This window comes from Zingiber officinale, chromosome 11B (assembly GCF_018446385.1).
Source record: "Zingiber officinale cultivar Zhangliang chromosome 11B, Zo_v1.1, whole genome shotgun sequence".
In the NCBI taxonomy this organism is placed as follows: domain Eukaryota; kingdom Viridiplantae; phylum Streptophyta; class Magnoliopsida; order Zingiberales; family Zingiberaceae; genus Zingiber; species Zingiber officinale.
The window spans coordinates 82932436-82960110 of NC_056007.1; the positions used below are offsets into that span (position 1 = coordinate 82932436).

Sequence of the window (27675 nt, forward strand, 5' to 3'; positions counted from 1 at the left end):
GCTCTAATACTTCTTCTTCATCGTATTTTTCTTATGAGGATATTTCTTCTTCATCGATATTCATCTTTAAATTATTTTCATCTTTTCCTCGATGGTCCGTCAATAGAGCTAGTCCAGCATATTCTTCAATTTTTGTCTCCGATGATGACTCATCTTATGTTACTTTTAATTTTTTATGCCTTAATTTGGCTAACTCTTTCTTTTTTCCCTTTATCTTCAACTTTAGACAATCATCCTTGATATGTCATTCTTCATTGCAGTTATAACATCATACTTTTCTTTTGCTCCGAGAATGTTTGCTAACCTGTGCCTTATTAAATTTATTAGATTTAATAAACTTATTAAATTTTCTTACCATTAGGACCGCTTCATCTTCATCGATTGACGCTTCGGAGTTTGGATCATCGATATCTGTTCTTACCTTCAGTGCAACATTCTAACTATGCTCCTTTTTCAATTCTACATATTTAGATTCGTGAAGTTCTAAAATAGAAAATAAACTCTCTAAAAAACTTATCTCTAGATCTTTCGAAATATAATAGGAGTCTATTATAGACGTGCATTTTGCTGACTAATTTGTAGGGGTCGATTCTGCTGACTTCCTACGAAGTTAGCATACTCAGTAGATGGAATTCGGCTTGTCCATTTGCTACGAAGTCCACTTGCTCATTCTTGGTCGAGAGATACTCTTCTTTTTCCTTCTTCTTGTTGGTCTTTAGGGGCTATAAAATCATATTTAATTATCAAAAGAATTTCAAAATCAGTTTTGAAAAATACCTCCATGTGTTTTTTCCATGACGCAAATTCTCCCTCAAACTTCGACGAGTAGATACTCAGCCCGGCCATCGTCTCAGTGCTTCAGTCAGTGGTTAGTCTTTCTGAGACGTTCAAGCTCTGATACCACTTGTTGGTGCAGCGAGGACTGGCAATAGGGGATAAATTTCCTAAAAAAATAACCCCTTCTCGATCTTTTGATTTGATTAGATTAGCACAACTAAAATGAATAAAATAATAAAACTGAACAACTAATGAAAAAAGAAGCAAAACAACTTATTTGGTTACAATCTAGATGATTGTTAATCCAAGATGATGAAAAAAGCTCCATTAGTCAATCTCCTTTGTTGAAGGCGGAGAAGTCTTTTACACTCTTTTTAGGCCCAGAAAATACTAGGAAATTGAATACAGGATTTGTAGTTCAGTTGTTGAATATTTCCTAGTTCCAGGAGTCTTTTTATAGCCCTTGGAAAATATTATCCGTAGCTTGAAGACGCATTCAAAGTGGTCCAAGGCGCTTTCCATCAGATAGATTTTATCTAACAAGGATAAAATCTTATCCTTGGGTAACGACTAGTGAAGGCGCCTTCCATAAGTTGGAAGGCACCTTCTATGAAACATTGAAGGTGCCTTCCAGCCCATGGAAGGCGCCTTCCATAAGACAAACCAGGCTGGTCTTCTTCGGGTGATACTCTAGTTATTCGGAGTTGAATTCATCCGAACTCAACTCCGATCTTCTCCTTGAATCGACTTTTTTTCTAGCTTCTTATATCTCGAATATCGTGCAAGTCTTTCTCATCTACCGGTGTACTCTTCCGTAACATCTCGTTTCTCGAATGTACCGAGCCCGTCGACTCCTTTTTCATGTCATCCTTTTTACTAACTATGTCTTTCGTTCGATTTTTTATGTTTCTAAATTCTTATATACTTAATATAAGAATCAAATATATAAAATTTAATTTAACTTAATTAATCATATTAAAATTATCATGTACTTACAGATAGTTTATACGATGAGGTATTCATTTAACTTTACTTGAAGATGAAGCTTTCATTTGATGATTTTATAAATGATAAATGCCCTTTTAATTTTTACCCATATAAGTTTGAGTCCATTACTAATAAAAATATTATTCTATTTTATATAAAGGGCTCAAATGTCATTAACAATGTCTCGAAGGATGCAAATCAGAACAAATAATACATTTTGTTAAAGCAAATAGGCTGGAGATGAACAACAAAAAACCACTCTCCTGTCCAAGTTGGCTGCTCATAAAGTATAATGCATTTCAGAGCCTGAAAAAGAAATTTTGCTTCTGTTTTTTTTTCTTCTAAGTAACGTTTCTGCACATGTATTACGTGAGCTATATATCAAGTGGGTTAATATAGAAAGAGATTTGAGGGAGAAGAATTGATTTATAAAAAATAATTTTAATTTTTGAAGATTATCTTTATTTTTATTTTTTATGAAGTAAAACTCTAATATTGTTATAATTGTATATTTCTTTAAGGGTTATAAAAAATTGAGTTGGGGGTAATTGCCCCATCAAAATTATATGTGGCTGCATCCCTACTTATAATAGTGCAATATTGGTATGACGTTCGAAAATCTCAACAGCAGGTTATTGTAATAAATTTCTCTTATAAAAAATTAATTTAATATTATATTTAATCTTAACTAAAAAGTTAAGAAAAATGTACCTTTTAATATTATCAATTTAAGGTATTTATAAAAAACTTCTCTATTTGTAGTATTATCAATTCTAAGATATGTGACTAAAGAGAACTCTAGAAGATTTTGTATCTAATTTTCTGGTTTTTAAAAGGGTTAATCCATCTTAGCTCACTAAAATTTTGCCATCATAATAAATCAAAATCAGAGCATTCTTATGACCAAAATGAGCCTCTTCGTTTTTCTTACTTGGTATAAGGTAATCAATTTTTTAAATTGACTAATTTAAAGATAACCAATTTAATTCTATTAAAAAAACTTTACGGGTCATTATTATAAATTTAAAAAATATTCATATAAATCTATCAAATCGTCAATATTTTTAGATCCATTTTTTTCACTGAATAAAAAATAGTGATAGATATTGGGGGCACCTTCTTGAAAGGACAAAAGATGCAAGTGTCAGCTTATCTACAGGTTCATGACAATAATTCAGCCCATGCGTAGAATCTTTAAAGAAAAAGTAACATGCTTTTTAACAATGCTGTGCTGCTTTAATAGGACGTGCCTACGACAGTCAGAAATATTTTCCTCAAAAAGTGTACTGAACCCGACGTGAATCGAACACGCAACCTTCTGATCTGGAGTCAGACGCGCTACCATTGCGCCACGGATCCAACGATGTTCAATTAATTAATTTAATATATTAGATATGTATATTCATAAACATTGTTTTCATAACATATGAATAATATAACAATACGCCATTCAAGTGTTAAAATTTAAGTAGTATAAGGTCTTCATATTCTCTGTTTTTTTTAATCGATTCTAATGAGAAAGAAAATTAGTTTTTTTTTTGTACTTTTCAATAAATAAAAGAAAATCTCAACTTATCAACAGGCATGAAAATAATAATTCTGAACGTACAACTTCTGACAAAATCGAGCTATAAGGAGATATATGGAGGTTCAAATATCTTTCACTAAATTATCATATTCTAAAATTCAAAATGAATCTTGTAGTTCAATTAAAGATGTATATTTTGGGGGTAAAGTAGAGGCTTTGAATATTGTAATATTCAGCTATTAGAGCATTGTAGACTTCCTGTATTGAAGTAAATGAAATAATTTACCTTCTATTTAAATTTTCATAAAATTTATTATAGATCCCAGCATCTCAGTCAATCCGTCCTAGACCAACACGGAGAAGATAAATTAAATTCATGGACAACAAAGAATCGCAAGCAAGTTGACACTTCATTAAGCATTGATAATGTGGAACGGTTAAGGTTTTTTTCACTTATTGCCCAAGTTTCCTCCCAGATTATTCTCAAGATTTTTGCAGTTTTGAAACAAAATTAGGAACAAATAGCTTCTGCAACCGAAATAAAGATGTCTTATCTTCCGTTCCAATCATAATCATAAAATGATATTCCAGTCCAGTGTCAGAAATTTTTGTTGAAACGAAGATTGATCTGTTACTAAAAATTGCCTGGCAAGATAAATTGTTAGGTGACTTCTTCGACCAATATGGGTACAGGTTCATTTTCAAATGACAGTAAAAAAAGAATTTATTTGTGTTTCTCTTGAAATTAATCTAAAATTTACTGTTTTCCAGCTGAAAGTGTATTTGTATCAAATAAATCATGCTTCTCAGAAACCTAAAAATTGTTTCCTTTGGAATTTTGATGTTTCTTGATTCCTAGTTGGACTGCTCTGAGTCAGTCATATTGCTTATGGAACTTCTCTTCCATTCAGATGCTACATATGTCTGGCGGATTATGAAAATGGAAAATAACATTTCTTCCCTTTAAATCCAATTCAATAAAAAAGGGTAGAAGTCGATAGGACCAATCCAGTTTCAAAACATCAATTTGGCATACTCTAGAAATCAATTGGTAATACCTGGATCTTCTCAGCTGCGGTTAATTCTAATTAGACCACTAACGAACACCTTTACCGGTCCCTAAATCAAGCAAGTCATTATGACTCCTCCAGAAACCATATTGCACATACTGAAACTTTCTTCCTTCAAAAAAATAACAAGCATTGAAATTATAATTTTTAGCACAATATCAAACTGTCATATGAACAAAATTGTTGTTCTCAATGTCATGTTTTATTTGCATCATTTGGTGTCAGTAAATGGATGAACTATCCTTGACACCAAAACAAAGTGCACTGAAAGTAATAACTGGATCAATTGCAAAACTTTCCAGATGTAAATTTGGGCATTGCTCTAAGCCAGTGTCAATTTTCCTAGCTGACGTTATGGAATGAATCAATAATGGCATCAGCGAGGTATTCGCATTTGGCCAGAGAGAGTCCAGCCAAAGATATTCTTCCATCCTTGGTCATGTAAACATGCCACTTGTTGGTCATATTATCACTCTAACAAAAAAAAAAAAGTACACCATGAGATGTTGTCATGTGATGTATGGTTTATAATCTGAAAAAAAAAATAATGTACAAGAAATGCTAATTTAATTATGACATTATGAGATATTAGAATATTAGTACCTGTGCTTTGTTTAACCCAGTGTAGGAGAACATGCCAATTTGCTTAAGGATAAAAGACCAGTCCTTGCCGGTTTTATCTTTCTGAATGAGATTCTCATAGAGTCTTTGCCGTACGTTCTTTATTCGTCCAGCCATTATTTCCATCTCCTCTTTCCATTCACTGAAAAGGTTTGGGTCTCCAACAACATTGGCAACTATCCTAGCACCGTGAACGGGAGGATTGGAATACATTGGCCGGGCTAGTCTTTTGAGCTGGCTTTTCACCCTGATTATAGAAGGCAAAACGGATGAAATAGGAGGGGTACTTTAGGTGTATAGCACACAACATACCTTACTGCAGCTTCTGAAGATGAACAAACTACATTTGTAGCTCCAATCCTTTCTGCATACAAACCTAAATTTTTACTATAAGACTGAGCAACGAAAAGCTCCATGCCACGTTTGACAAATAGTCTAACGGAAAATGCATCTTCATCAAGGCTTCCACTAGCAAAACCCTACAAGTTTGTTTCACGACTCAACATAATTTGAACATTGAAAAGGAAAGGAAATTTGTAAAACAAGATTACCTGATATGCAACATCAAAGAATGGAATATGATTCTTCTCTTGAATGACATCAGCAATCTTTTCCCACTGCTCAGGAGTTGGGTCAATTCCCGTTGGATTGTGGGCACATCCATGTAGTAGGACAAAAGATCCATCTGGTGCTGCCTAAAGCAGAGAGAAATTGATTATCTCACTAAAAGGTACAAGGAAGCAAACAAGCATTAAATATTCATACTAGGAAAGAGAGAGCTAGAATTTATTAAAACATACAGAAATGCCCAAAATTATTCCAATAATAAACGAAAATAAAACAAAAAATAACCTAATATATATAATTTAATTAACTCGATGGTCCTCCCTCTGAAAGCACCAAACTATAAAAGTGGATAGTGGGGGCTTATACACCACCAGCCATGGTGATGATACAATAATATGAAGCGAGAGAGAGAAAGAGAGAGAGAGAGAGAGAGAGAGAGAGAGGGTGTACCTATACAGTTAGAACTAAGTTAAAATTATAAATTCAATTGCCAAGAAGACTCAACGAGACTGATCAACCAAGATCACTGGTTAACATAATTCAAGGATTACAAATACCAACTATACTAAAAAACCAAAAAACTAGGTAAAGACTAAGGAGAGATTGTACCATTGGATGCCATTTGGAGTATAAAATGCTAAAACAAACAAAAAAGAGCGTCTCTAAAAAGTATCGATCAGATGCTGAATGCAACGCTGGAAGCAAAAAAAGAATTTGACTATAAAACATGAGCAATTTTATTCAAAACTTTCAAAAAGTTAAAAAAAAAAAAACTCATTCAATCTTCTAAAATGACACCATCATTTCATCACCAAATGACTGACAGTTTACATGTGAAGCAGATCTACGTTCCAGCATCTGACAAAAAATTCATTACCTTAATGTCTGTTACCATTCCATCAAAGTCTAATCCAACTGTCCTGGGATCATAATAGCGATATTCAGACCAGGGAACACTAGCATCATTGAAAATGTTCCTGTGATTACCTGTTAGTCATATAAGAAATTGATTAAAATCATAAATTGTATTGGTCATCTCTCTATTTACATTCTAAGAAAATGTAAAATTTGTTCACCCCAAGTTGGAGAGGATATCAAAACTTTTGAATCAGGAAAATATCTTTGTATAAATGCTGCTGCAACACGAAGAGAGCCTGTCCCTGAAAGCCCTTGAACAGTTGCCACCTGAACAATCAAAGCTAATAGTTTGTTAGGAAAACACCAAGATAAATCTAAATGAACTCTATCTAATTTTGCACGAAACCTATGTCAAGACTCACACATGGAATTGATATGCCATGGTACCAGTTAGTTGCAATCCAAAATTTTGAAAACTAACTACTGCTTGCAGCCAGAATTACCAATGCTAGCTTAGATTGCTGTACTAAATACCAGGTACACCAAGAAACAAGAGACTTATCATATTGCAAAGATTTATTTTCTTAACATCAATACTGGAGAATGAAAAGTTTAAATAAAGGATCAAAATGATATGAGACATACCCTTCCTTCCTTGATAACAGGATTATCTGCCCCTAGTAATAAGTCAGCAGTTGCTTTATTAAAGGCAGCTAAACCTTCAATAGGAAGATACTGCAATGCCAAGAATAAACAAAAAATTAGAAAGAAATAATTGTCAGCAATGACAACACAATAAAATTGAATTAGACAAAAAACAAAATGTACCTCCTTGTTTTCTCCTCCTTCCAGCATTAGCTTTTCTACCTATAAGGTGAAATGGCATATGCACTTTTTAGTCACGAAATTTAAGTAATGACTGAACGATCTCTAACTTATAATTGATAACACAAAGATCAGTGAGAGAACAGCACTTTATATGACGCGTTTATAATACATCAGAAAAGAAACTAATGCAAATTATTAAGCAACAATTTTTACCTTCTTAACTACATTTAGCACATAGGGTTGAAGTTCTTCTGTCCTGTAAGCTCCAACACCAAGGTTAAGTTTCAGATCACTTGTGTCAGCTTTGAATGCCTCAGAAACCCCAAGGATAGGATCTGGAGGAGCCATGGTAACTCCCTCAAAATGAGAAGAATTAACTGTGACAGCCATACTGACTCGTGTGAAAACCTGGAATTTTAAAAAGTTGACTATTATGTTCCAGGTACAGTATATATTAATACCGAGGGTAAAAGTGACTATTGAATCTGAGGACCAAAAGAGATATTCTTCCAGTTTCTGATGTTTTTATAGAATTTTCAATTCACTATCTTTTCTAATGTCAACCGCAAGCTGTTGAAACAAATTGTCTCATTTCTGAAGTCCTTAAATTCTGAATATTCCGAGTTCCACTTATGCCACACTTCCTCAGGCTGGTAAAAATAATTATAACATTGAGAACACGTTTCAGCATGCACCATTCTTATCTATCACAAGTAGTTGTGCCATATTCAGATCGACAAACACAAAGTGCATGGTGGCTTCAAAAAGAGTGAAAAAGGTTAACTAGAAGAATAGCACACGTAATGTTGGCAAAATTTCGACTTCTTTGTGGGGTACTTTCCTTTATTGAGAACAATAATATAAAGGCAAGCAGTGCCAATAGGTCATCAGTTTTTTAAATAAACCGAGTCCAATTAAGAAAGCACACACATAATGCCATGCATAGTGAGTAGAGTATAAATTGCAAATACATGTGGCCTTAATTTATGTCTAGCAACATTCTGAGATGAAAGGATTAAAAAATACCAAAGGAAGCATAGACCTATTAGCAGTATTGCTGACCAAGTATATTCAGTGGGTTCTTGCAAAATTAAAATTTTGCAATGCTTGATAAATGAAGAAATAGCTGTCAGCATCTTGAATAAATCATGATAAGATTGTTTGTCCAAGTCGAAGAAAGACATGTGAGTATCACAGAGAACAGTCAAGTAAGTTAAGCAGGAAAGCTTTCATGAAGTTAAGCAAATACCATTAGGAATTGACTGACTCTAGTTGGCGCTAGACAGGATAACAATTATACTGCGGGCTAACAAAAAAGGAGGTTTGAGGAAAAAGCAAGAAGAGATAGCTGTTGTTCTCTAGATTTTTTTTTTAAAAAAAATTATTTAATAATCGAGGATTATTCCTCAAACCACCAGATATTTATATAGACTCTGGACCGACACAAATAAAGGAAATAAATCCAAACATATAGAGCACAATTTCTATCTTGTAAAGAAAGGAAGAAAAATTCTAAAAGAAAGAAAAAATTATTAATAGACTCATAATCCTAAAATTCCTAAATGGACTCAAAATATAAATATATAAAAAGATAGAAATTACTAAAAATACCTATAATACTTTAAAACCAAAAAGGTAAAAATTATCAAAAATAATAATAATAATAATCTTCGGATCCTCCTGCATTTGTTGCCCCGGGTTGAAAAAACTCGTCCTCGAGTCTAGAGTAGTGTCAGGGGTAGTTGTTGAGGAAGATCATTTGGCACCAAATCGGCAAAACTTTGTTGGAGGGCGCAGTGGATCACATCGGAGATTCGAGCCATGAGTTGTAGTTTCTTTGCTTTGTGTTGATACATTGCGTCCTCTCTTGCTTCAATTTTTTCAAACAAATCTTCTTCCAGAACATTGAAAATTTTCACTAGAGGTTTTTTAACAAATTGGAGGGGAGCTTCTATCAAGGTCTTTTTTGGGCTCCCTTTTATGATCTCTTTCTTTGGTTTGTGGAACAATTTCTAAATAAGTTGTAGCATGCTTTTAGGAGCCAAGAAACGAAGGTAGCCATCCAACATTTCAATACCCTCGCTAGATTCACCTGGTGTAAGGTTGCCACCAAATAGAAGCAAAGCATAATCTGAAATATTTGTTGAATCCCTTTTGTATATGCTTGAAGATTTCACCTTATCACTGAAAATCATGTAGATTCACCCTTTCATTAACTGAGGAAGGATCAACTTTCCTGACATCTTTGTTGTAGAAAGTTGTTCTTTTTCCTCTTCTTTTGCATTGGATGACGCTAAGGTAAAGGCAAGCACAAAGAACAACACATGCCATTTCTATATCATCTCCATAATGGTTGTATGCCTTAGCCTTGTCCGCAAAACTAATGTCAGATAGCAGATCCAAGAATTGCATGGTGAAGAAAATGTCTGAGGAGTCCATCCTTCTTTTGAGCCAACAGTATTGTAGTATCCTGTAAATGCACCATGAAATCTTCTGCATTCTTCCTCATCTCTAACCTCTTCCACCGATAGTACCGCCGCCAATCTCTTCTCTGCCGATGACCGAAGATCTTCTGGAATAAATTCAGCACAGACTGAAAATAGTTGTTGCACCTTGTCAACTCTGTCATCATTGTAAATTGGTTCGCAAATCTCTTCGGTCTTGCCTTCTAGGGGTTCCTCAGATGGTCTACGATCAGTTGCTTAATATAATTTGATAAAAAGTTCAGAATTACCTTGTTAGACAAAACATAAATCCGGAACGAATAAAAGATCATCATCAAACACTTCGTCTGCTCCATAATCGTCATATACCGGCTATCTAATCACCTCAGTCTCATCTTAGTCGTAAATTGGATCATTAATCGCCTTGGTCTCATCTCCAATTTGAGATCAAGATTTTTCTTCAATTATAGCATCTTCCACCACTTCCACTAGTGAATCCTTGGAAATTAACAAACTCTAACGAACGATTAAAGTCCAAGGTCATCACCATAAAGTACCTCGACAACTTCCTCCAAATCATTTTCAAATTCATTAAGGTCATCTTGAGAGCCGAAGCTATCAACCTCCATGGAAAAACCTAACCATCCTTGGAACAAAATTTGAGTGTAACCAAAAGGAAAAAAGTGATTGTTCATCTTTTTCTTTTTCTCCTAATCTTTGATCTTGGTTTTGCCCTATCTATCTTGTGAGCGCCGCAAGTGCTCCCACCACATCGATGCTCGACCCTCGAGTCTGATGGCAATCAGTTTCACCTTCATTTGATCCGGAACTTGCTTCCTATCTTGTAAAAAAAAAAATTCTAAAAGAAAGAAAAAATTATTAACACTCACAATCCTAAAATTCTTAAATAGACTAAAATACAAATATATAAAGAGATAAAAATTACCAAATATACCTAAAATATTAAAAAAAATAGCTTAAATATCAAAAAGGTAAAAATTATCATAGTTACTTTTCCTAAAAATGTATATGTTTCTTTAAGTATATATCAACCTCTCCAAATTAGTCCAAATCGTCATGAGAGGAGAAGGAAACAAGAATCAGTTGACAGTGACTAGCTCACAAAAAAGCTAACTACAGGTGGAACTTAAGCCAGAATTTAAGCTGCAATAGGCAACCTGGCGAGATCAAAGAGAAAATGATCATACCTTCCCCTTGAAAAGGAGATCCGCATGTTTCTTTCCGAATCCAATCCGCTGCTGAAATAGCGAAGCGATTCAGCAACCAGCACAAACTTGATCTCAAGAAAATCAAATAGCGAACTCCGATCCAGAAAAAAAAAACAACAAGGGCATCGAAAACCTAAACCTTGGGGTTCCCCCGAAGGGACGCTAAGGAGGCAGATGGCGCAGAGATAGCGACCGAAGCTACGTTCGAAGCCATTCGATCTGATGAGGGAAAAACAGAGAGGATCGAATCACATTCCTGAACAAGGACGATAAGAATAAAAAGAAGAGAAAAGGATTTCGATCGGTAACCTCGATAAAATCGAAAAGAAGAGACGGGATGTGCTATAAGATCGCCCTGTGAAACTCTTTCCACCCGAGTGCTAATTTTGGCCCCTTGAGTAGAGGGGAGGCCGTGTCGTGATATTTAATCCGATTTAATTCTTTTGGTTCAAATAATATTGGCTAAAAATCAAAAGCGGTCAGTTGTTTTTTCCTTGCTAAATCATCGAAAACGTCTCACTTTAATTAATTTTTTAATCAAAAGACACATGTAAAATAACACAACTATTTAGGCCTGTTTTCATTATCATCCTATATATATCTTCTGTCTGAATTCTAAATTAATAGGAGACGCACTAGCCATTTTGAGTTTCATAATGAAAAAAAAAAATTAAGATTAAAATTATTTGTAGTTTTAAAAGAAATTTTAAACGATACTTTTTTAAATTGGAAACTAGGTTGTTATGATTTCATCCCGTAATCAGTGCATCGATTTAACATATTATATAATAAAAAAATTGTAACTTTTCAGTTATAAAATTATAGTAAACATGACCAGCTTAGTTATAACAACTACCATTTTATAGAAGTTATATATGAATATTAAATTCTAAATTTTGAGATATCATAATTTTTTACTAAAATTAAATCATAGAATACACAATATATTAAATTGAAGTTCGTTCATAAATCAACAACTGATTATAAGGTGAAATTAATAACGATCTAGTTTCAGACTAAAAAATATTGTTTAATTTTTTTCGAAGACTCCAAATAATTTTAATATTAAAAAATATATTATAATAGTTATAAAATCATAGTTGTTATAACTATACATTAACTACGAATCATAACTGTTACAATGCATATCCAATTCAAGATTTAGGTGAAAAATATAAAAAAGAAATAAGAATGAGAATAGTATAATGTAGGGAAATTGAATAATTATACATGAGATAAAGTACCTTTTAAAAAAAAATCAAAATGGGACACCATCTTGATCTTTCAAAAAAAATAAAGAAAGCCTTTTAAATTTTTGACTAATATTTGACCACAATTTTTATATTACAAAAATTATTTGAGATTTTACCTAGAGTAAATTATTCTATGGCAATTTTCGTTTTTAATTTATTGAAATATTCACGGTATCTTCAAATGAATATTATTAAACCTATATTATGTTTTTCCTTATATTTTGCAATAGATGTGTTTTTTTTAATTTAAAAAGTAGTTGTAGAAAATTAGTATAGGCCTTCTAACATGAGGAAAATCGCATAAAAACATTGCTTTTTCTTGGGTAAATTGACATCCACAATTGGGCCATTGGTAAAATTCATAAAATCTATGATGGTTTGGAAAACAATAGAAAAAATGTCATCGAGTTTATTGAAGAAGGGAAGCTTCAGTCGCAGAATTTTGCATGCACTGAATCGAGTACATTTTGGTGTACACGTGTGAATGACTGACGGCGCATTGGGACGACGGGCTCAGCTCAGCTCAGCTCAGCTGTGCTTCTTCCCTCCGGCCAAAATACGTGATATTTGCAGCCCTCGGCTGAAGGCCTGGTTGAACAGTAGCCTTGTCTGGAACTCCGACACGAACGGGAACCAGGCAAGGACGGCCACTGGCGCGAAGATCACCAGCCCCATCACGTACTCGTAACCCCTGGCCAACGCTTTGACGGAGCCCCACAATCCCAGCCCCTTCACCACTGGCCTCAGTGACTGTGAAATCTGCACCGCCACCAACAACAATGAAAACCAAGCGCAAGTTTGAGGATTTAGTCTCTAAAATCCTCCAGTCTACATGAAAGCGAAGTGATCGGCAAGTTAACAAGCTTAATTGATGATACTTCACCTGAAGCAAAGCCCAACCAGTAGGCATGAAAGCGAGGATGCTGCAAGAGATGTCTCCTACAGTGAGATTGAGGAAGATGAAGAGAATGCTCAGAGTTCCCACAAATCCAATGAAAAGTAGCAACTTAAGCAGCCGGAACAAGAGCTGGAAATCTGCGCTAAACTTCAGCCTCCCCATCGACACCACCTGCACACGAGTATTTTTGGTAAAATGGAAAAGAAGTATTGTCCAAATTGAGAGAATCTACTAAGCTGGTGGTCAGACAACTGACCTTCAGTATCAAAAATACCGCTGCAATCACGAACCAGGACAATCCATACACCTGATCAATGCAGGAACATCAGAAAATATGCAAAAGATTAATTATGTTAGATCATCTAATGGGTGTTTTGTGATGCATATAGTTTCACAAACATAGACAAATAATTTAGAACACTGAGCTTGAGGTATCTGAAAAAACTTACTATGATGTTTGTGTCGCCATTTGAAACATGAAGATGATACACGATGCCGTATTGGAAAATGAAGAACCGCAGAGAGAGCACTATTTCCCAGAACCTCCCTAACAAACCGGTTGACTGCAAATGTTCTTGTTCTTCATCCCACCAAGATTCCCAACTCTTGTTTGCTGGCACACCAATTCCACCCCAACTGTTTATCCATTTGCTCCAGTCATCCCAGTCTTCCACTATCTTTTGCCATTCGAAGCCTGAGGGGTTGAAAAGGAATGGTGCAAAAAGCCATGTACCAACTAGGAACCACATTGATGATGTCAGAAGAATATAAGCCATCGAATCAGTAGCCACTGAACCATAGATCTGATAAACTATCAGCATTATCATCAGCTCCAGGCCTTTAACAAAGTGGCTCCTTGAATACATCCTATAATTCTCAGCGAACTTAACATGCCGGACAACGAATCCTCGTCCTGTGGCTCTGTATTTAGCTCCACCATGCAGCACTGTTCTTCCGAAGTAATGAGACTTTGTTCCTAGGGAGAATGTGAAGAACACAGAGCAAAGCTGAAGCTGCATTATGATGAAATCGCCAAGGGCAGTCCTGAAACCTCTTTCTAGTGCAATCTCCATTATCATTGGTAAAGCCATTAGCAAACCTAATTGAACCACTGACTGAGATGCCATTGCTGACTCCAAAGCAGTATTGCCTCTCTTCCTTGCCTGAGTCATAATAGCATCCTCCATCCCACTCAATGACAAGTAGAGTCTTCCATACAAGAAGGCATAAACTATGATCACGACCAACTGCAAGTAGCATAAAGAAGTATTAAGCAGTGATATTCTTTGCTAATAAATAATCATAAATTAATATCTTTAGAGAAGAATATGAACAGATGATGGGCAATAAAATGTAAATATCTGAAATGTAAACAAGGAACATGTGTTACCATCGAGCTGATGTAGAATCCAACGGTTGTAAAATAACATGACAGCATTCGGAAAAAGTCAAAACGATGCCCTAAGCGATAGATATCTCTGCTAAGTATCTGCTCTCCATTACCACAAGCCACTTTTGCTTCGAACAGGGAGATTTGGTTAAGTCCAACATCACGACCTTTTCCAACCTGGATATATTCATGATGGGTGATATTTCCACGCCTTAAGGTTGAGTTAAAGCCTGATAGTGGAGAAATATGAGTTAGAATGGAAATAAGGCCCAACAAGATCTAAGTGGAATGTTTTCAAATAGCATCACCAGCAAATATATCTTCACTTAAATTGATCCCTCGAGATGCCTTACTGATGCCACCTCTAGTTATGTGAAAGATTCTATCAAACACATCTGGGTGTCCATAATGGAACCGAACTCTGAAAAACAGATAAAAAGATAACTAAGAAGGAAGATTTTTGCCTATATAAGAACAGATCAAAAACATGCTATATGATGAATAAACATGATATAAAAAGAACTTAAAGGGAAGCAATGAACTTACTTCAAGGGGCTTGCAAGGACTCTTTGTCCAATTGTCACAAAACTTGTTTCCTGATTTGACATAAACCATGCCAAAGATGAAACACTGCAATAAAAATAAAGCACTCTAAATCATCTGTCCACACGATAGGAACAACACATAATTTTAGAACTGATCATTTAAATTTACCTTCCTGTGAAAATATGCTCACGGACACCAAGGATGGTAGGTTGGCGTAGCCCGTGGTCTTCATTAAATTCTTCCAGAAGATTGCGCATTTTAAATGCCTCCTCTAGATAATTATCCTAAAGTTTTCGTGAAAAAGGCAAAAACAGGAAGAAGAAGAAGAAGAAGAAGAAGAATCCTGATAAGCTAAAATCTAAAAAGATCATTAACCAATTCAGAGAATTTTTATTACTTGATTCATATCAATGGCCTGAAGAGCTTCACCACGAGTGAAGATTATTGCATGATTTTGATTTTCTGGTTTCCCTTCACCTATCTTTGCTGGCCCTGGTAGTTTTATCCTGTATATTTCCTGGAAGAAGAAAAATATATATCAATATTTCATGCGTTCCATTAATAATGCTGCTGAGATTGTACTAAAATTGTTACCTGATCATGGTTGTCGACAGCTTTTACCAGCACAGAGTAGTGTACCTTCTGAACCTTGTCACCATCTCTTTCTTCAACTTCATCAATATATGCAACACGAAGGGAAGGGTAGCTACATTTATGGAATTTTTATTAGATGCAATTGCAACACACATACAAGAATGAGCAAAAAAAACAGACATGTCATTCTTTTTCTTTATGTAAAGGAACTGTCATTTTGATGTGCAAAAACAAGACATACTTAACCATCAAGTTCAAAATGTCTGTTGCACGCCGATCTCCAGACCGTTTTTGATTGCCATAAATTTGGCATGTCGCAACATATGTGAATTTCATATCTGCTATAGCCTCAAGTTGAGCACACAATGACCTTTGGCTCCTCGTTTCTTCCTCTGTAGGATCGGTTACTACTTTATAACCCTCAAGTATCTCTGCAGAAGGAAAATTAAAATTGGAGAAAATGAAAAACCATGCAAAAGATCTTTTTCCAGATATTAAAAATAAATTTTTAAAAAAATAACTAACCACTCTCTTGAGCCATGTCCAGAAAAGCCTGGAGCTTCAAAGCTCTGCGATAGTACATCATGCCTCTCACTACAACCATACATATACAAATTAGTTGTCAAAAGTCCTATTTGATAATAATACTTTCAGGTACGTGATCAATTTTTTTACCAGTTCTAGAAAGTGTTTGTCCTCTAAGAGAAGCCCAATGACGAAGCTGCAAAACATTTTCTTCATTTGACCAAACCTCACTTTCTCGTTTGCAATTGATTCTCTCCATAAAATTGTTCCATTCATCTATATCAATCAGATTAATGTAAATACAGAGACAACAAAGAAGAAGCAGTGGAAATATCTAAAATAGATTTTTAAATGAACTACCAAGAAGCAGAGACTAAACCTGGATAGATCTTTTGCAGGTAAAAGATTATAGAGATACCATCTTCATTCTCCAAATCCAAATCACTTTTTGAAAACACAGTCTCCTCACTGTAGTATGGAGTCATTACACTGCAAAACATTTTAAATTAAATGAAAGTGATAAGAGATAACTTTCATGAACAAGTTACGTATTACATGTACTAGTCCATCTTCTTGGCATTGATAAATTGAGTAGATACCTGAATGACAACATTTTACGAACTCTAGGAGCACGAGGCATGTCCATAAATAAAGAATTTGAGAAAAATTCTATTCTTCTACGAGCTTCAAGGTTTGTGGGAACATCAATTGCAGATTCCTTTACTGTCAATAGGAGGTAAAGCCGCTTAATCTGCAATGAAGTAGAAAATTAATGGCTTCTATCAATATAATGATTAGCCTAGGACTGATTTTATTGAGAAATACCTGTTCTTCCCAGTGTGGGGTGAGTACAGGGGGAAACACTATTGCAGGTTTTGAACCTGTGCCAGCAAAAAGTTGTCTTCGAGGAACTGAATCTCTATTACCATGCCCCAGCTCAACTAACTCACTGAAATCAATGTTGAAAATCAGAAGTTAAAAGACAATCAAATGACTTATTTCTCCCACAAAAAAGTACCAAATTAACTATTCAGAATGAGTATGATATTGTACTAACTGGATCTCATTAACCATCATATCACGGGAGACTACTTCTAGCATGTCTTGCAGCAATAAAACAACTGTATCAAGTTTAGCTGCATCACCCTCTTTCTGCAATATGAAAAGGAAAGAGTTTATAATCCTCCTTTTCAGTCTAGTTACCAACAGGGAGGATGGAGAGACCAATTTACATAATATGACTCACCAAGATATCCAGAAGTTCCACAAACTTCTTACATAGTGTTGGTAGGGCGCTCATTCTAAAATTGCTAAGAAATGTATTCTTTGCAATGTTAGCTTCAATTTCTTTAATAATGATACCAATAATCCTGTAGCCAGCAAGGAAAATTTCATATGAATTTAAACATGACAAAATAGGTCTGTGAAAAAAAAAGAACTTATTTACATTTTCATCAGTATGAAAACCAAAAGGGGAAAAGATCAGCAAAATAGAAGACTCAAAAGTAACAAATGATTGTTTATCAAAATTCAGTAACAGAAGGCTTGGATCAAACCTTTTCTCATTCTCCCCGACTACAAGAAGGTTAAGGACAAGCTTAAAGGACTCGTAGCACTCAATAACAGCGCATTTCATGTAATCGTCAGCACAGATACGTTTCCATAGATCAACATCCTTTGCTTGAAACTGGGCAGCCGTATCCAATGCTACTGGTATCTGCTCAATAAATACATGTATTGAAAAAGGAAACCTTGAAAGTAACAAGACTAAGAAAGCATCATAATAGTGTCAATAATTACCTTGCTAGATAGCAGGAACGGTGGCCATTGTATTACCTTCAAGCTGGGATCTGATGAGTAAGGAACTAGCAAAAGATCCATTTCCCTGAATCACCAAACTAGATTGAGCCTCCAAGAAATTAAACCAACAATTATTGAGTGAAAAGATAAGCAAATAAGTCAGTTTGAGGCCTTTCCTATCGCTTATAAGGTCTTCCTCCCGAAAGCTACATATTACTTCATTCCATAGCTGAGCAAATTTTGCTGCTTCAGTTCTCTTATTCGGAGAGGCCTAATATTGATAGCTGTAAGAACAAGGAGCTGAAATTCCAATATGAGAATATATTCTACAGTTTGATGAGAACCTCAGCAAAGCGCTTCGAGAAAGAGAATCCCTTGTTACGAACTTTCTCAGATGGTACAAGGCACGTGTTGAAAGCCCCAGGCAATGAATAAAACCGTGATCTCAGCATGCTTAGTGTTCGAATCTACAAGAAGATAAATGCAAGACTTAGAATAAGTTAGAAATAACAAAACATAAATAAATGATGTAGCTTAATATGTCAAGCGTCGAACTATCAATCACTATTAAACAGAAAGAATAAACACTTCATACATTATCATCAGTCATTATTCTACTTAACAGGTCATAAATAGATCAATTTATTAAGCACAGAAAAAACTATGAATATGTAAATACATTAAATTTCAATCAGTGTCAACATCAAATACAATTTTAAATGGAAAAATGCATGAAAAAAATATGTCAAAAAAATCAAAAAAGTGATAGACAAATGACAAGCCCATGTATTTGTTCATAATGCTGATGGACAAAGGCTGCATACAAACACCCACACAAATGTCTCAAACCATCTCAAAGCAACTGCATTCTGCAATAAATCTACTTACACAGGACTTTAACCGATTTGCAATAATAAACATGTCAAAACACATTTTTTCTATATACTATCAATTGTTCCCCATGATTGGGGAAACACAAGAATCAAACATTTGAAAGAACCAAAAAGAAGAAGCTAAGAAGATCTTTTGTCAGGGTTGGCTAAGTAAGCTAAGGTGTATGGTGTACAATAGCATATACATCAAATAATTAGAACATCTGGTACTTGGATCTTCATTTGTCAAAGACCTAGAATCAGACACGAGTGTTGTCAACAACACCAAGGAGACCACAGCTCCAAGGAGAGGGGAAAGGTGCACCTTCCACAATAGGTAGTTGTCACTAGAAACCTTTGCTTGTAAGAAGACATGGCATCATAACAGAGATATAGGTGGAACTGTGGAAGGGGAAGAAGAGATTTTTCATGTAGGAGAATCAATTCTGGTATCATGACAGAGTAGCGCTAAGAAATGAATGAGATATTTGCTTCTTGATGAACTCTTGCAGATTCGCTTGTGAGAAATATTTGAAAATTTTATTGCAAGAAGTGTCTTTGTGTTTGAACTAGCAACATTGATGCTTCAAAATTCATACCTCTCCAAGTCGACCAAATGCTCCAGAGAAACCTCCACTTAATGTTGAGAAAATTGCATACCAAATTTGAGTATCCATAAAATAAACCTGAGAAAAATTTTAAAATAGCATAAATGATTTTTTGAGGTTAAATACACTGAATTATGAAACACAATACTAGCAATGACCACAGAGAACCATATTGGCATACCAATACCACAGGAGCCCAAAGTGAAATAATAGCACCATAGTTGCCACGGGCTGCAGCAGAGAGAACAGTGTCAACGATTTAAATCTAAATAATGTGTTGTGTAAACTTGGCACCAAGAAAACATGAACTATGCATTCTCACCATTGGGGAAAAACTCATGCCACACAAAATGTATATCATGAACATTGATAATGTCCTTTGTGGGGTTCACAAGAGGTTGGATCTGTTACATGGTGCAAACATGTTGAGAGAAAGGATGCTTTCAAATCCTAGTCTTGCATTATGCTATGACGTGTGAAAACTAATATAAAAGAAAGAGGGAGAAATTGCCTGCATATAATAACTAAATGCAAACTTGGAAGATAGCAGCAACACCCAAAACAATGTGTACCTTCAGGAAAAAAAACATCCAATTAAAAAAAATAAAAACATATTGCAAAAACAACTACATACAAACTTACTTGAACAGTGCAAATTGACTTTCATGCATACCACGCCCAACATAAATCATTGGCTGAGAAAAAGTTGGAGAGTTAGCTGATCAAGACACAAGAAATAGAGAGTGAAAGAGAGCTTGTATAGGAATTAAATCTGGCTAATTTCCCAAACACTAGCTAGATAACATTCAACCTCTTTAATTAAGAACCATGAAGATAATTACGAAAAAGAAATAGAAAAACATGTGCCTACATACTTGAGACCACCATAGGAGCATCCGGACGACACCCCAATCTGAATTCTCCATCCATCTTCGAAGCATAGGAAATAGGAATAAAAATCCATTTAAGACATTAGGCAACAAATATAATAGCACAGCCGCAATATATAGAGGTGGTATGCCATTTAGCTGATGTAGGTACTGCCCAATGTTATTCCAGGGCAACTTTATCCATGCAGAATCTGTATAGCTTAGAGGAAGGATTATGGCCCATGCAAGACTCACTAATATCTTGAGGACATTTCTCGAGACATCAGTAAATTTCCATCTGTGGTAGCCAGGGAAATTAAGAACAAGATCAAGAATACCTGTAATAAAAAATATATATTTTTTTTAAAAAATACTGATTTCAAATAAGAAATCATGATGTTTTTGATCTTAGGAATAAAATGGATTGAATAAAAGTTAATGCTAATGATTTCTGTAATATTCCCTTTAAAAAAAACAAAATTGGAATTGCAAGAACCTTATACAAACTGGCAAATCAGTAAATGATGCTAATTCAAACAAAATGATGTTTGATTGTTTCCAGACACACAAATTTGTCAGAATATCAGAATGTCAAGTGAAATTAGCATAGGTTCTCCAACTAAGATGAGATGGACAGAAAATAGTGACTATATATTATATCACTTTTGTGCAAACAATGAAATGTTGTGGGCGAACGAACAAGATTTGTAAGCTTTAATGAGTGAGCTATCACTGCTTTAGACTTATGCATTTCAGGCTAATGGTTACCAAAAAAATTGATATGTATTATCATCTGAGCAAGAAAGTAGCAGCAGTTTCCTACTGTTAAGCAATGTAAGATAATTGAAAACTCTTGATGATAATTGTGACTAAGGATGATTGTTAGATTGTGAGCTGGACTTAAGATCTTGACATGCCATCGAACTTTATTGTTGGGGAGATAATTCCATTCTAGTCTTACATAGTGTTACAAGTTAATGAACGAAATTTATAAACTTATATAAGAGTACTATAACCTTCTGCTTAAGAATTTTGGACCTAGATCTGACAAACTAATGAATTGGTTCTTTCATCTAACCAAGTATTGATAATATATGTGAGCCATCTCATGCATAATATCTCTACCAATCATTGTGTGGTGAGAGGTAGATCTATAGCCAGAAGTTAATCTTTTTTATCAATTTCTTTAGAAAAGTTTTTTCTCATTTTGGTTCAACAATAGTGTGACCAATATCATGTACATGAATTTTGTATGAAACAGATGGGATTAACTTTATAATGAAGCTTTTTACTAATTACAAAATCTATATATAAAAAAAATTAAGATAAAGTTCCAAAGACTTCATACTTTGAAGCAGGCGTAAAATTGCTGCTGTTATGAAAATGCTAGATATTGGGTACAACATATCTTCCTGAAAAATCTGTGTCAGTGGGTAACCACTCCAAGCCACAATTATCATTGCCTGAACAAATTCCAAAATTGGATTATTACCCGATTGTTGTAAAAAACAATGTATAATCATGATAATACCTGTAATGCAATTGTGTAGAATGTCCACATGCGATCAAAACTTCGAAAGATATTCCAAAATGTTCTAGTCTCAACAAAATTTTCCTTCCCCATGCTTTTGTTAGGCACTTTCCTAGATGAGCGTCCCTGTAAATGAATTTTATCAGTGTGGCAATATATTTAGAAAACTCTATCAGATGATTTAGTTTTTTTTCCATGTCTGTGAAATACCTGGACTGCAGACCTTGATTCCCGTATAGATTTGAAGAACTCTCCATCATCTCTCATGGGCCAGCCCAAAGAAAAGCAATCAGTGGACCTAATAGTTATGCCAATCAAGCTCACGAACAAAATGACTAATAAAATGTAAAATTATATGACGCTTATTTCTTTATGAATCTAATCTCTTCACAGACCAGAAGTACTCGTTGAGATCATCATAATTGCACCAAGCTGAATGTGGGGCATTTCCATTATTGCTTTTCTGAGCTTCCTGGAGAGTAACAATACATGTATATAACATCATCACTTAGTTATTCAACTCATGAATGTCACTTAGTTATTCAACTCATGGTGTCTTTTCCTTCATCCGAACCTTTTCTATAACACGATAAATTGGGCTGATTACTTTCTTCAAGAATGCTTCATCATCTCCTCCATATGAAGACCTAACATTCTCTCCTGTCACAACACTGACATTGCCTCCCAATAGTCCATGTAGCTCATATGCCATCTGATACCATCATGATTTACATGAGCACAAACCAAACTAATTAAGACATAAAAAGATCATGCCGTTGGAGGTTTAAAAAGGCAAATTCAATATAGAGGACTCACGTTGTGGAATATATAGGACAAGCACTCTGGCATAAAGCGAATGTTCGCAGCTTCACCCCAAATAAGGAGAAACAAACCCATATAGAGAATCTTTCTCTGCTGAATTTCTTGTGGTTGTAAACCTTGTGCAAGCCTGTAGAATATAAAGTATTAGACAGCTAAAATATTTACAATAATCAAATAGGTAAAATAGAAGGGAGTATATGATACATACCGTAAGCTACGTTTCTTCCCCAAGAATTCACACCATGATGTGTAGTTCTTGAATATTTTGTTCATAACTGCATCCACGGCACGTTCGTCCAACTGTGATAGGAATATTGCTTTAGTTAAAGAATTTTCATGTAACAAAATTATTGCATTGGAAGTCAGGAGATAATCTGATATCTAGTTTGCGTAATCAAGACTTGCTCAACAACTGATGTGTATTATACCATTTGTGTGGGGACAATTTAAGATGCCATTTAGATAATCAGAATTCTTTTGTGGAGAAAAAGAACAAGAGGAAACTGATTTTTACCATCTACTGGCAACTAACCTCATAGAACACTTTGCTAATTGAAAACTTGATATTGCTATATGAATAACACAATGTTAAGGGAATGCCACATGATGACACATTATCATGGCAGCATATCACAATGATAACAGTATACACAAAGGACTTTTTTGGTAAATAATCAGAATAAAAGCCAAAGAAGCACCCAAGAAGCAACTGGGGCATAAACAATAAACAAGTTCCCCAAAGATGATAGGACTAACTTTGGACCCTAAACAACATAAGAAAAATTCTAGACCATGACTTTGAGTTTACCTATTATTTTTTTAGAAAAAAAGAGGAGAGAATTTAAATATTGTTGAATGGCTGAATCTAATAGATCTCATTTCCTTTACAGTTCTGATAAAACAATTTATTAATGTTGGAGTCAACTGAGGTCTTCCTTAAAATTTATTTGACTTTGCTCAGTATATATTTAACTTCTATCAATTTTTTTAGTACAAACTACAAAGTACATATTCAGATAGCGGAAAACATTAGGAAATTGAGCAAATCTAGTGAATTATAGTTATAAAAATAAATATCCATCATCTGCACGGATTTGTTTTTTACTTTTTTTAGTTTTTTTTTTTCATGTAGTTAAGTAACCTCTTGAGTGAACCTATTTATCATACTTGTTATTTTCATACTAGAAGGCCAATACATTTTGCCTTGGCTTAACAAAAATACCATCATTACCTTAAAACCAAGTTTTTTTCCCTCAAAGTGATGATGGTGTTTTTTTAAGGCAATATGAAACAAATTAATGGGCAGCCATGAAGTTCACCAATATATGACTAGGTTATGTGGTGCCAATTATGCGCACGAAAGCAAACAAAGACAGCAGGTATAAACATTAGTCATATTACAAACTTAACATACTTTAGTGAAGGTGTTAAAGTGATTGGTAATCTAATTCTAGAAGCATACATACCTTGGTAAGAGGTTCTGGCTTCGGCGATAGCCTTATGTGAACATTGGCAAGGAGCAAAATCAAGTGTTCTCTTTGATTCCTTACATTGTCTCTCTGCAAAAAAGTAATAGGAAGTGGTGATACTAACATTCTTGAGGACCAAAAGAAAAGGAAAAAGAAATAGTTCCTTATTTGGAAAATGTTCTACCTGAAACCCAAACGTGACTCTTAACCAATCAAGTAGATCCAATTCTCCTGTTTTCTGTTTTTGCTTATCAACAGAAGGCCAATTCAAACCTCGCGTGTTCTTCAGGGCTGCCACAGCTGCTCTAATCTGTCAAAGTTGGGGCAGTAAGTTTATGTTTCCTAGTCTGTTTAAATCTTGCAGAATAATGTTTCTCCCGAGAGTTCACTACCAAGACGCATATCATCAAAAGGAACTTAGCAGTACAGACATGAAGTGTAAGATCAGTACCTCTTCAAGCTGCATGATGCATTGTGAAGAACCGGCGGCATCCAAGGGAAGGATGTTATAAGGTACATAAATTTCTGTCTTTTCCTGGACATCTCTGGCAGCAGCAATGATCTGCTCACAGACAACCACCACCAGCATAAGAACCCGAGGCAATTTCATACTCTCGTTGCAATTCCAGAGGCGTCAAGGGGGAAAAGAAAAAGGATGCATAAATAGTAAGTACATATTTTGTATATAAAAAAATATGTGCAAAAATAAGAAAAAAATGTACCCTCCCCCTAGACTTAACCTCTAGTTCTCCCTCTTTGATCATATTAAAATGGGGTAATCTATGTAAAGTCTAAGGAATAAAATCAAGAAGTTTTAAGTTTTGAAAATCAAGATTTTTTAATTGATAAACAATTTTTGGAAAATTAAAGAAAACTTTTAAGTTCTGAATAATTCTCTTAGATAGAGAAAATGATAAAGTTCCATAGAAAAATAAATTTTACAGAAAATAGCATTGCAAGACCAATTTAACAAATGAGTAATGAAATTTTATTTCTCGAAAAAAAATTATTATGTGAAAGCGTTAGATAATTTTATAACAGTTAAGTACTTTAACAGTTAGCCAATTAAATATTTATTTCAGTAATTAGCTTCTAGACTGTAGCGAGGCACTATGCCTTCTTGATTATTGGAACAACAATCCCTTTTAAACAAAGTTTCTTAAAGAAATTAAATATTTAATTTTCTTTTTGAAAGCCCTAGGTCTAACTTTCAAAAATTTTAAAAAATATACACAAAACGATAATTTTAATTTAAGCATGACTTTGGAACCCAAAATAGATTTCTTCTAACTAGATTAATTAAAAATTTCTTAGGGATATATTTTGTGATATTCTTCTAATTTGGCCCTATACTTTCTAACTTGTAAGTATGTATTATTTTTAATTTGTTCTTTTCAATTTTATATTTTCTATTTTTATCTTGTTGAAATCCTCTATTCGACAAGATGTTGCTAAAGTTAATTTTAATTCTTCATTTTCTTTTAATAATTTTTTATTTTCTATCTGTAATTTGTAGGAACTTTTCAATAGTATTTTTATAAATTTAAATAATTGGTCAGGAGGTAGGGACCGTACCTGACTTATCTTGTCGATTTCTGATACTCCCCCTATAGCATTGCTTTCCTCTGACGATGTTCCCCCTTCATCGATGCTCTCGATGCTCATTAAGGATGAGCTTGCTTCGTCTCCTTCTTCTTGGTGACTTGCCACTAGCACAAGTTCGACGATAGTTTCGATCTCCGATTCGAATGACGTTTCATCCCGTCGCCTTTAGATTTTGATGCTTTGTCTGAATTGGTCTTTTGTCTTTGCTCTTTAATTTAGGGCATTTGTCTTTCACGTACCCTTTTTTATTGCAGTGGTAGTATTTTATCTTTCTTTTTCTTCTTTTATCCTGCACTTGATTAAATTTATTAGTTTTAAATAACTTTTTAAATCTCCTTACCATAAATGTCGTTTCGTCATCATCGAGAGAAGATTCAGAATCAGGTTCACCCACTTTTACTTTTAGGGCAATATTGTACTTTGTCTCCTTCTTCAGATCTACACATCTTATTTCATGAACTTTAAATGTTGAAAATAATTCTTCTAAGATACTTACCTCTAGATCCTTAGAGATGTAATAAGCATCCACTAAGGATACCCATTCAGAATTTCTAAAAAAGGCATTAAGTGAGTACCTTAGCGAATCTCGATTGGTTACCTTTTCTTCTAGATTCGTGAGTTCGATGATGAGCTCCTTGATCCTTGAGTGAAGGTGTGTAATGGTTTTGTCTTTTTCTAATCAGTGGTTGTTGATCTGATTGCGAAGCAAGTCCCGTTTCGTGAGTTTGGCTTTAGACGTACCTTCGTGTAGTTCAAGGAACTTCTCCTAAAACCCCTTTACTGATTCATAGACACCAATTCTGTTGACTTCTTACAGAGGTAACATACTTAGTAGATGGAATTCGGCTCGTCCATTTGCTACGAAGTATGTTTGATCTTTCTTTATCCATTGATATTTTTTTTTGTCCTTTGGAGTTACAAAATCATACTTTAAGATTAGTAATAAATCAAAGTCCATTTTGAATAATACCTCCATTTTTCTTTTCCAAATCATGAATTCCCCTTGAAATTAGGTGGGTAGATGCTCAATCAAGCCATTTCTTGTGCTTTGATTGACAGTTAGTCCTCTTAAAGTGAACTTGACTCTGATACCAATTATAGGACCCCTGACGGCCGGCTAGAAGGGGATGAATAGCCCTGTATAAAAATAATAGAAAAAAATCTTCTCAAACTTTATAGCTTTATTAAACTAACACTTGCATAAAAAGAAACTGATTAATTAAAGAAAGAAAAGAGGCACAAAAGAAATTATTTGGTTTGCAATCAGATGATTGCTAATCCACGGTAGTTGCAACTCACTATAAAAGTCTCCTTCAGGCCGAGAAGCCTCTTACAACATTGACGACTCACAAATGAGTAGTAAAACAAAAGAGAAATATTTACAAGTGATGTTCTAAGCTACCTTCCTAAACCTAGGTTGAGTGGTCTTGGCATGAAAAGCTACATTATTTTCCTTAATTTTATCATGCCTCCTATTTTCATGGTAAATCGCATTAAAATGATAAAAATTTGAGTTGTCATGCTTTTTACCATAATGTAAGGGGGTAGGCTCAATAAATGATATCTTTCTTTTTTACCTTGGAGGCTCCCCCTTGAATTGAGCTTCCTCCTTGGGTCTTGACCACATTCTTCCCCTTAGGGCATTGACTCCGGTAATGCCCTCTTTGATCGCAAGAGAAGCACACAATGTGCTCCTTGCTCTTCTTTGTTGTGGGGGTGGTCTCCTTAGGCTTCACCTTGCCCTTTAGTGCCACTTGACCCTTTTTCTTGGCCAATTTGGGGCACTTGCTCTTGTAATGCCCTTTTTCCCTACACTCAAAGCAAATAATATGATCTTTATTATTAACAATTGAAATTGATATACCTTTGCTTGTAGGGATAACATCTTCTTCTTTTGATCCGGAGGAAAAAACTTTCTCTTGATCTGACAATGATGCTCCTCCAATAGATTTGACTTGACTTGTGGAGGATGCATTGTCTTCTT

At 34.7% G+C, this 27675-nt stretch overlaps 2 protein-coding genes and 1 non-coding gene across 4 annotated transcripts; all 3 read right to left on the reverse strand.

Moving 5' to 3' along the window:
* Positions 1 to 3051: 3051 nt before the first annotated feature.
* Positions 3052 to 3123, reverse strand: TRNAW-CCA. Its single transcript has one exon. It is a non-coding gene; the product is annotated as a tRNA-Trp (tRNA).
* Positions 3124 to 4464: 1341 nt separating this feature from the next.
* On the reverse strand, positions 4465 to 11367 carry LOC122034202 (aspartate aminotransferase, chloroplastic-like). 2 transcript variants are annotated; one of them, XM_042593344.1, is made up of 12 exons: positions 11219 to 11367; positions 11049 to 11128; positions 10889 to 10936; positions 7450 to 7644; positions 7237 to 7275; positions 7054 to 7143; positions 6627 to 6735; positions 6428 to 6537; positions 5535 to 5678; positions 5296 to 5462; positions 4966 to 5230; positions 4465 to 4836 (listed from the first exon to the last, which is right to left on the reverse strand). In XM_042593344.1, exons 2-12 carry the CDS (start codon positions 11121 to 11123, stop codon positions 4705 to 4707), a joined length of 1374 nt encoding a protein of 457 aa, XP_042449278.1. In that variant the 5' UTR covers positions 11124 to 11128; positions 11219 to 11367; the 3' UTR covers positions 4465 to 4704. The 2 variants fall into 2 exon arrangements, with proteins under 2 accessions (XP_042449278.1, XP_042449277.1); XM_042593343.1 differs by having other exon boundaries at positions 10889 to 10939.
* A 1123-nt stretch (positions 11368 to 12490) lies between these two features.
* Positions 12491 to 24648, reverse strand: LOC122033367 (callose synthase 5-like). Its single transcript, XM_042592370.1, has 38 exons — positions 24538 to 24648; positions 24271 to 24396; positions 24084 to 24176; positions 22826 to 22917; positions 22612 to 22744; positions 22370 to 22507; positions 22191 to 22267; positions 22006 to 22093; positions 21796 to 21921; positions 21613 to 21727; positions 20271 to 20602; positions 20038 to 20090; positions 19907 to 19967; positions 19718 to 19799; positions 19577 to 19626; positions 19387 to 19473; positions 18260 to 18382; positions 18092 to 18186; positions 17916 to 18000; positions 17672 to 17832; positions 17362 to 17485; positions 17173 to 17267; positions 16941 to 17064; positions 16715 to 16866; positions 16495 to 16604; positions 16266 to 16391; positions 16116 to 16184; positions 15832 to 16021; positions 15591 to 15702; positions 15394 to 15513; positions 15165 to 15280; positions 14997 to 15080; positions 14759 to 14871; positions 14451 to 14680; positions 13510 to 14307; positions 13317 to 13367; positions 13046 to 13231; positions 12491 to 12921 (listed from the first exon to the last, which is right to left on the reverse strand). The coding sequence occupies exons 1-38, from the start codon at positions 24550 to 24552 to the stop codon at positions 12691 to 12693; spliced, it is 5163 nt and encodes a 1720-aa protein (XP_042448304.1). The 5' UTR covers positions 24553 to 24648; the 3' UTR covers positions 12491 to 12690.
* Positions 24649 to 27675: the final 3027 nt, after the last annotated feature.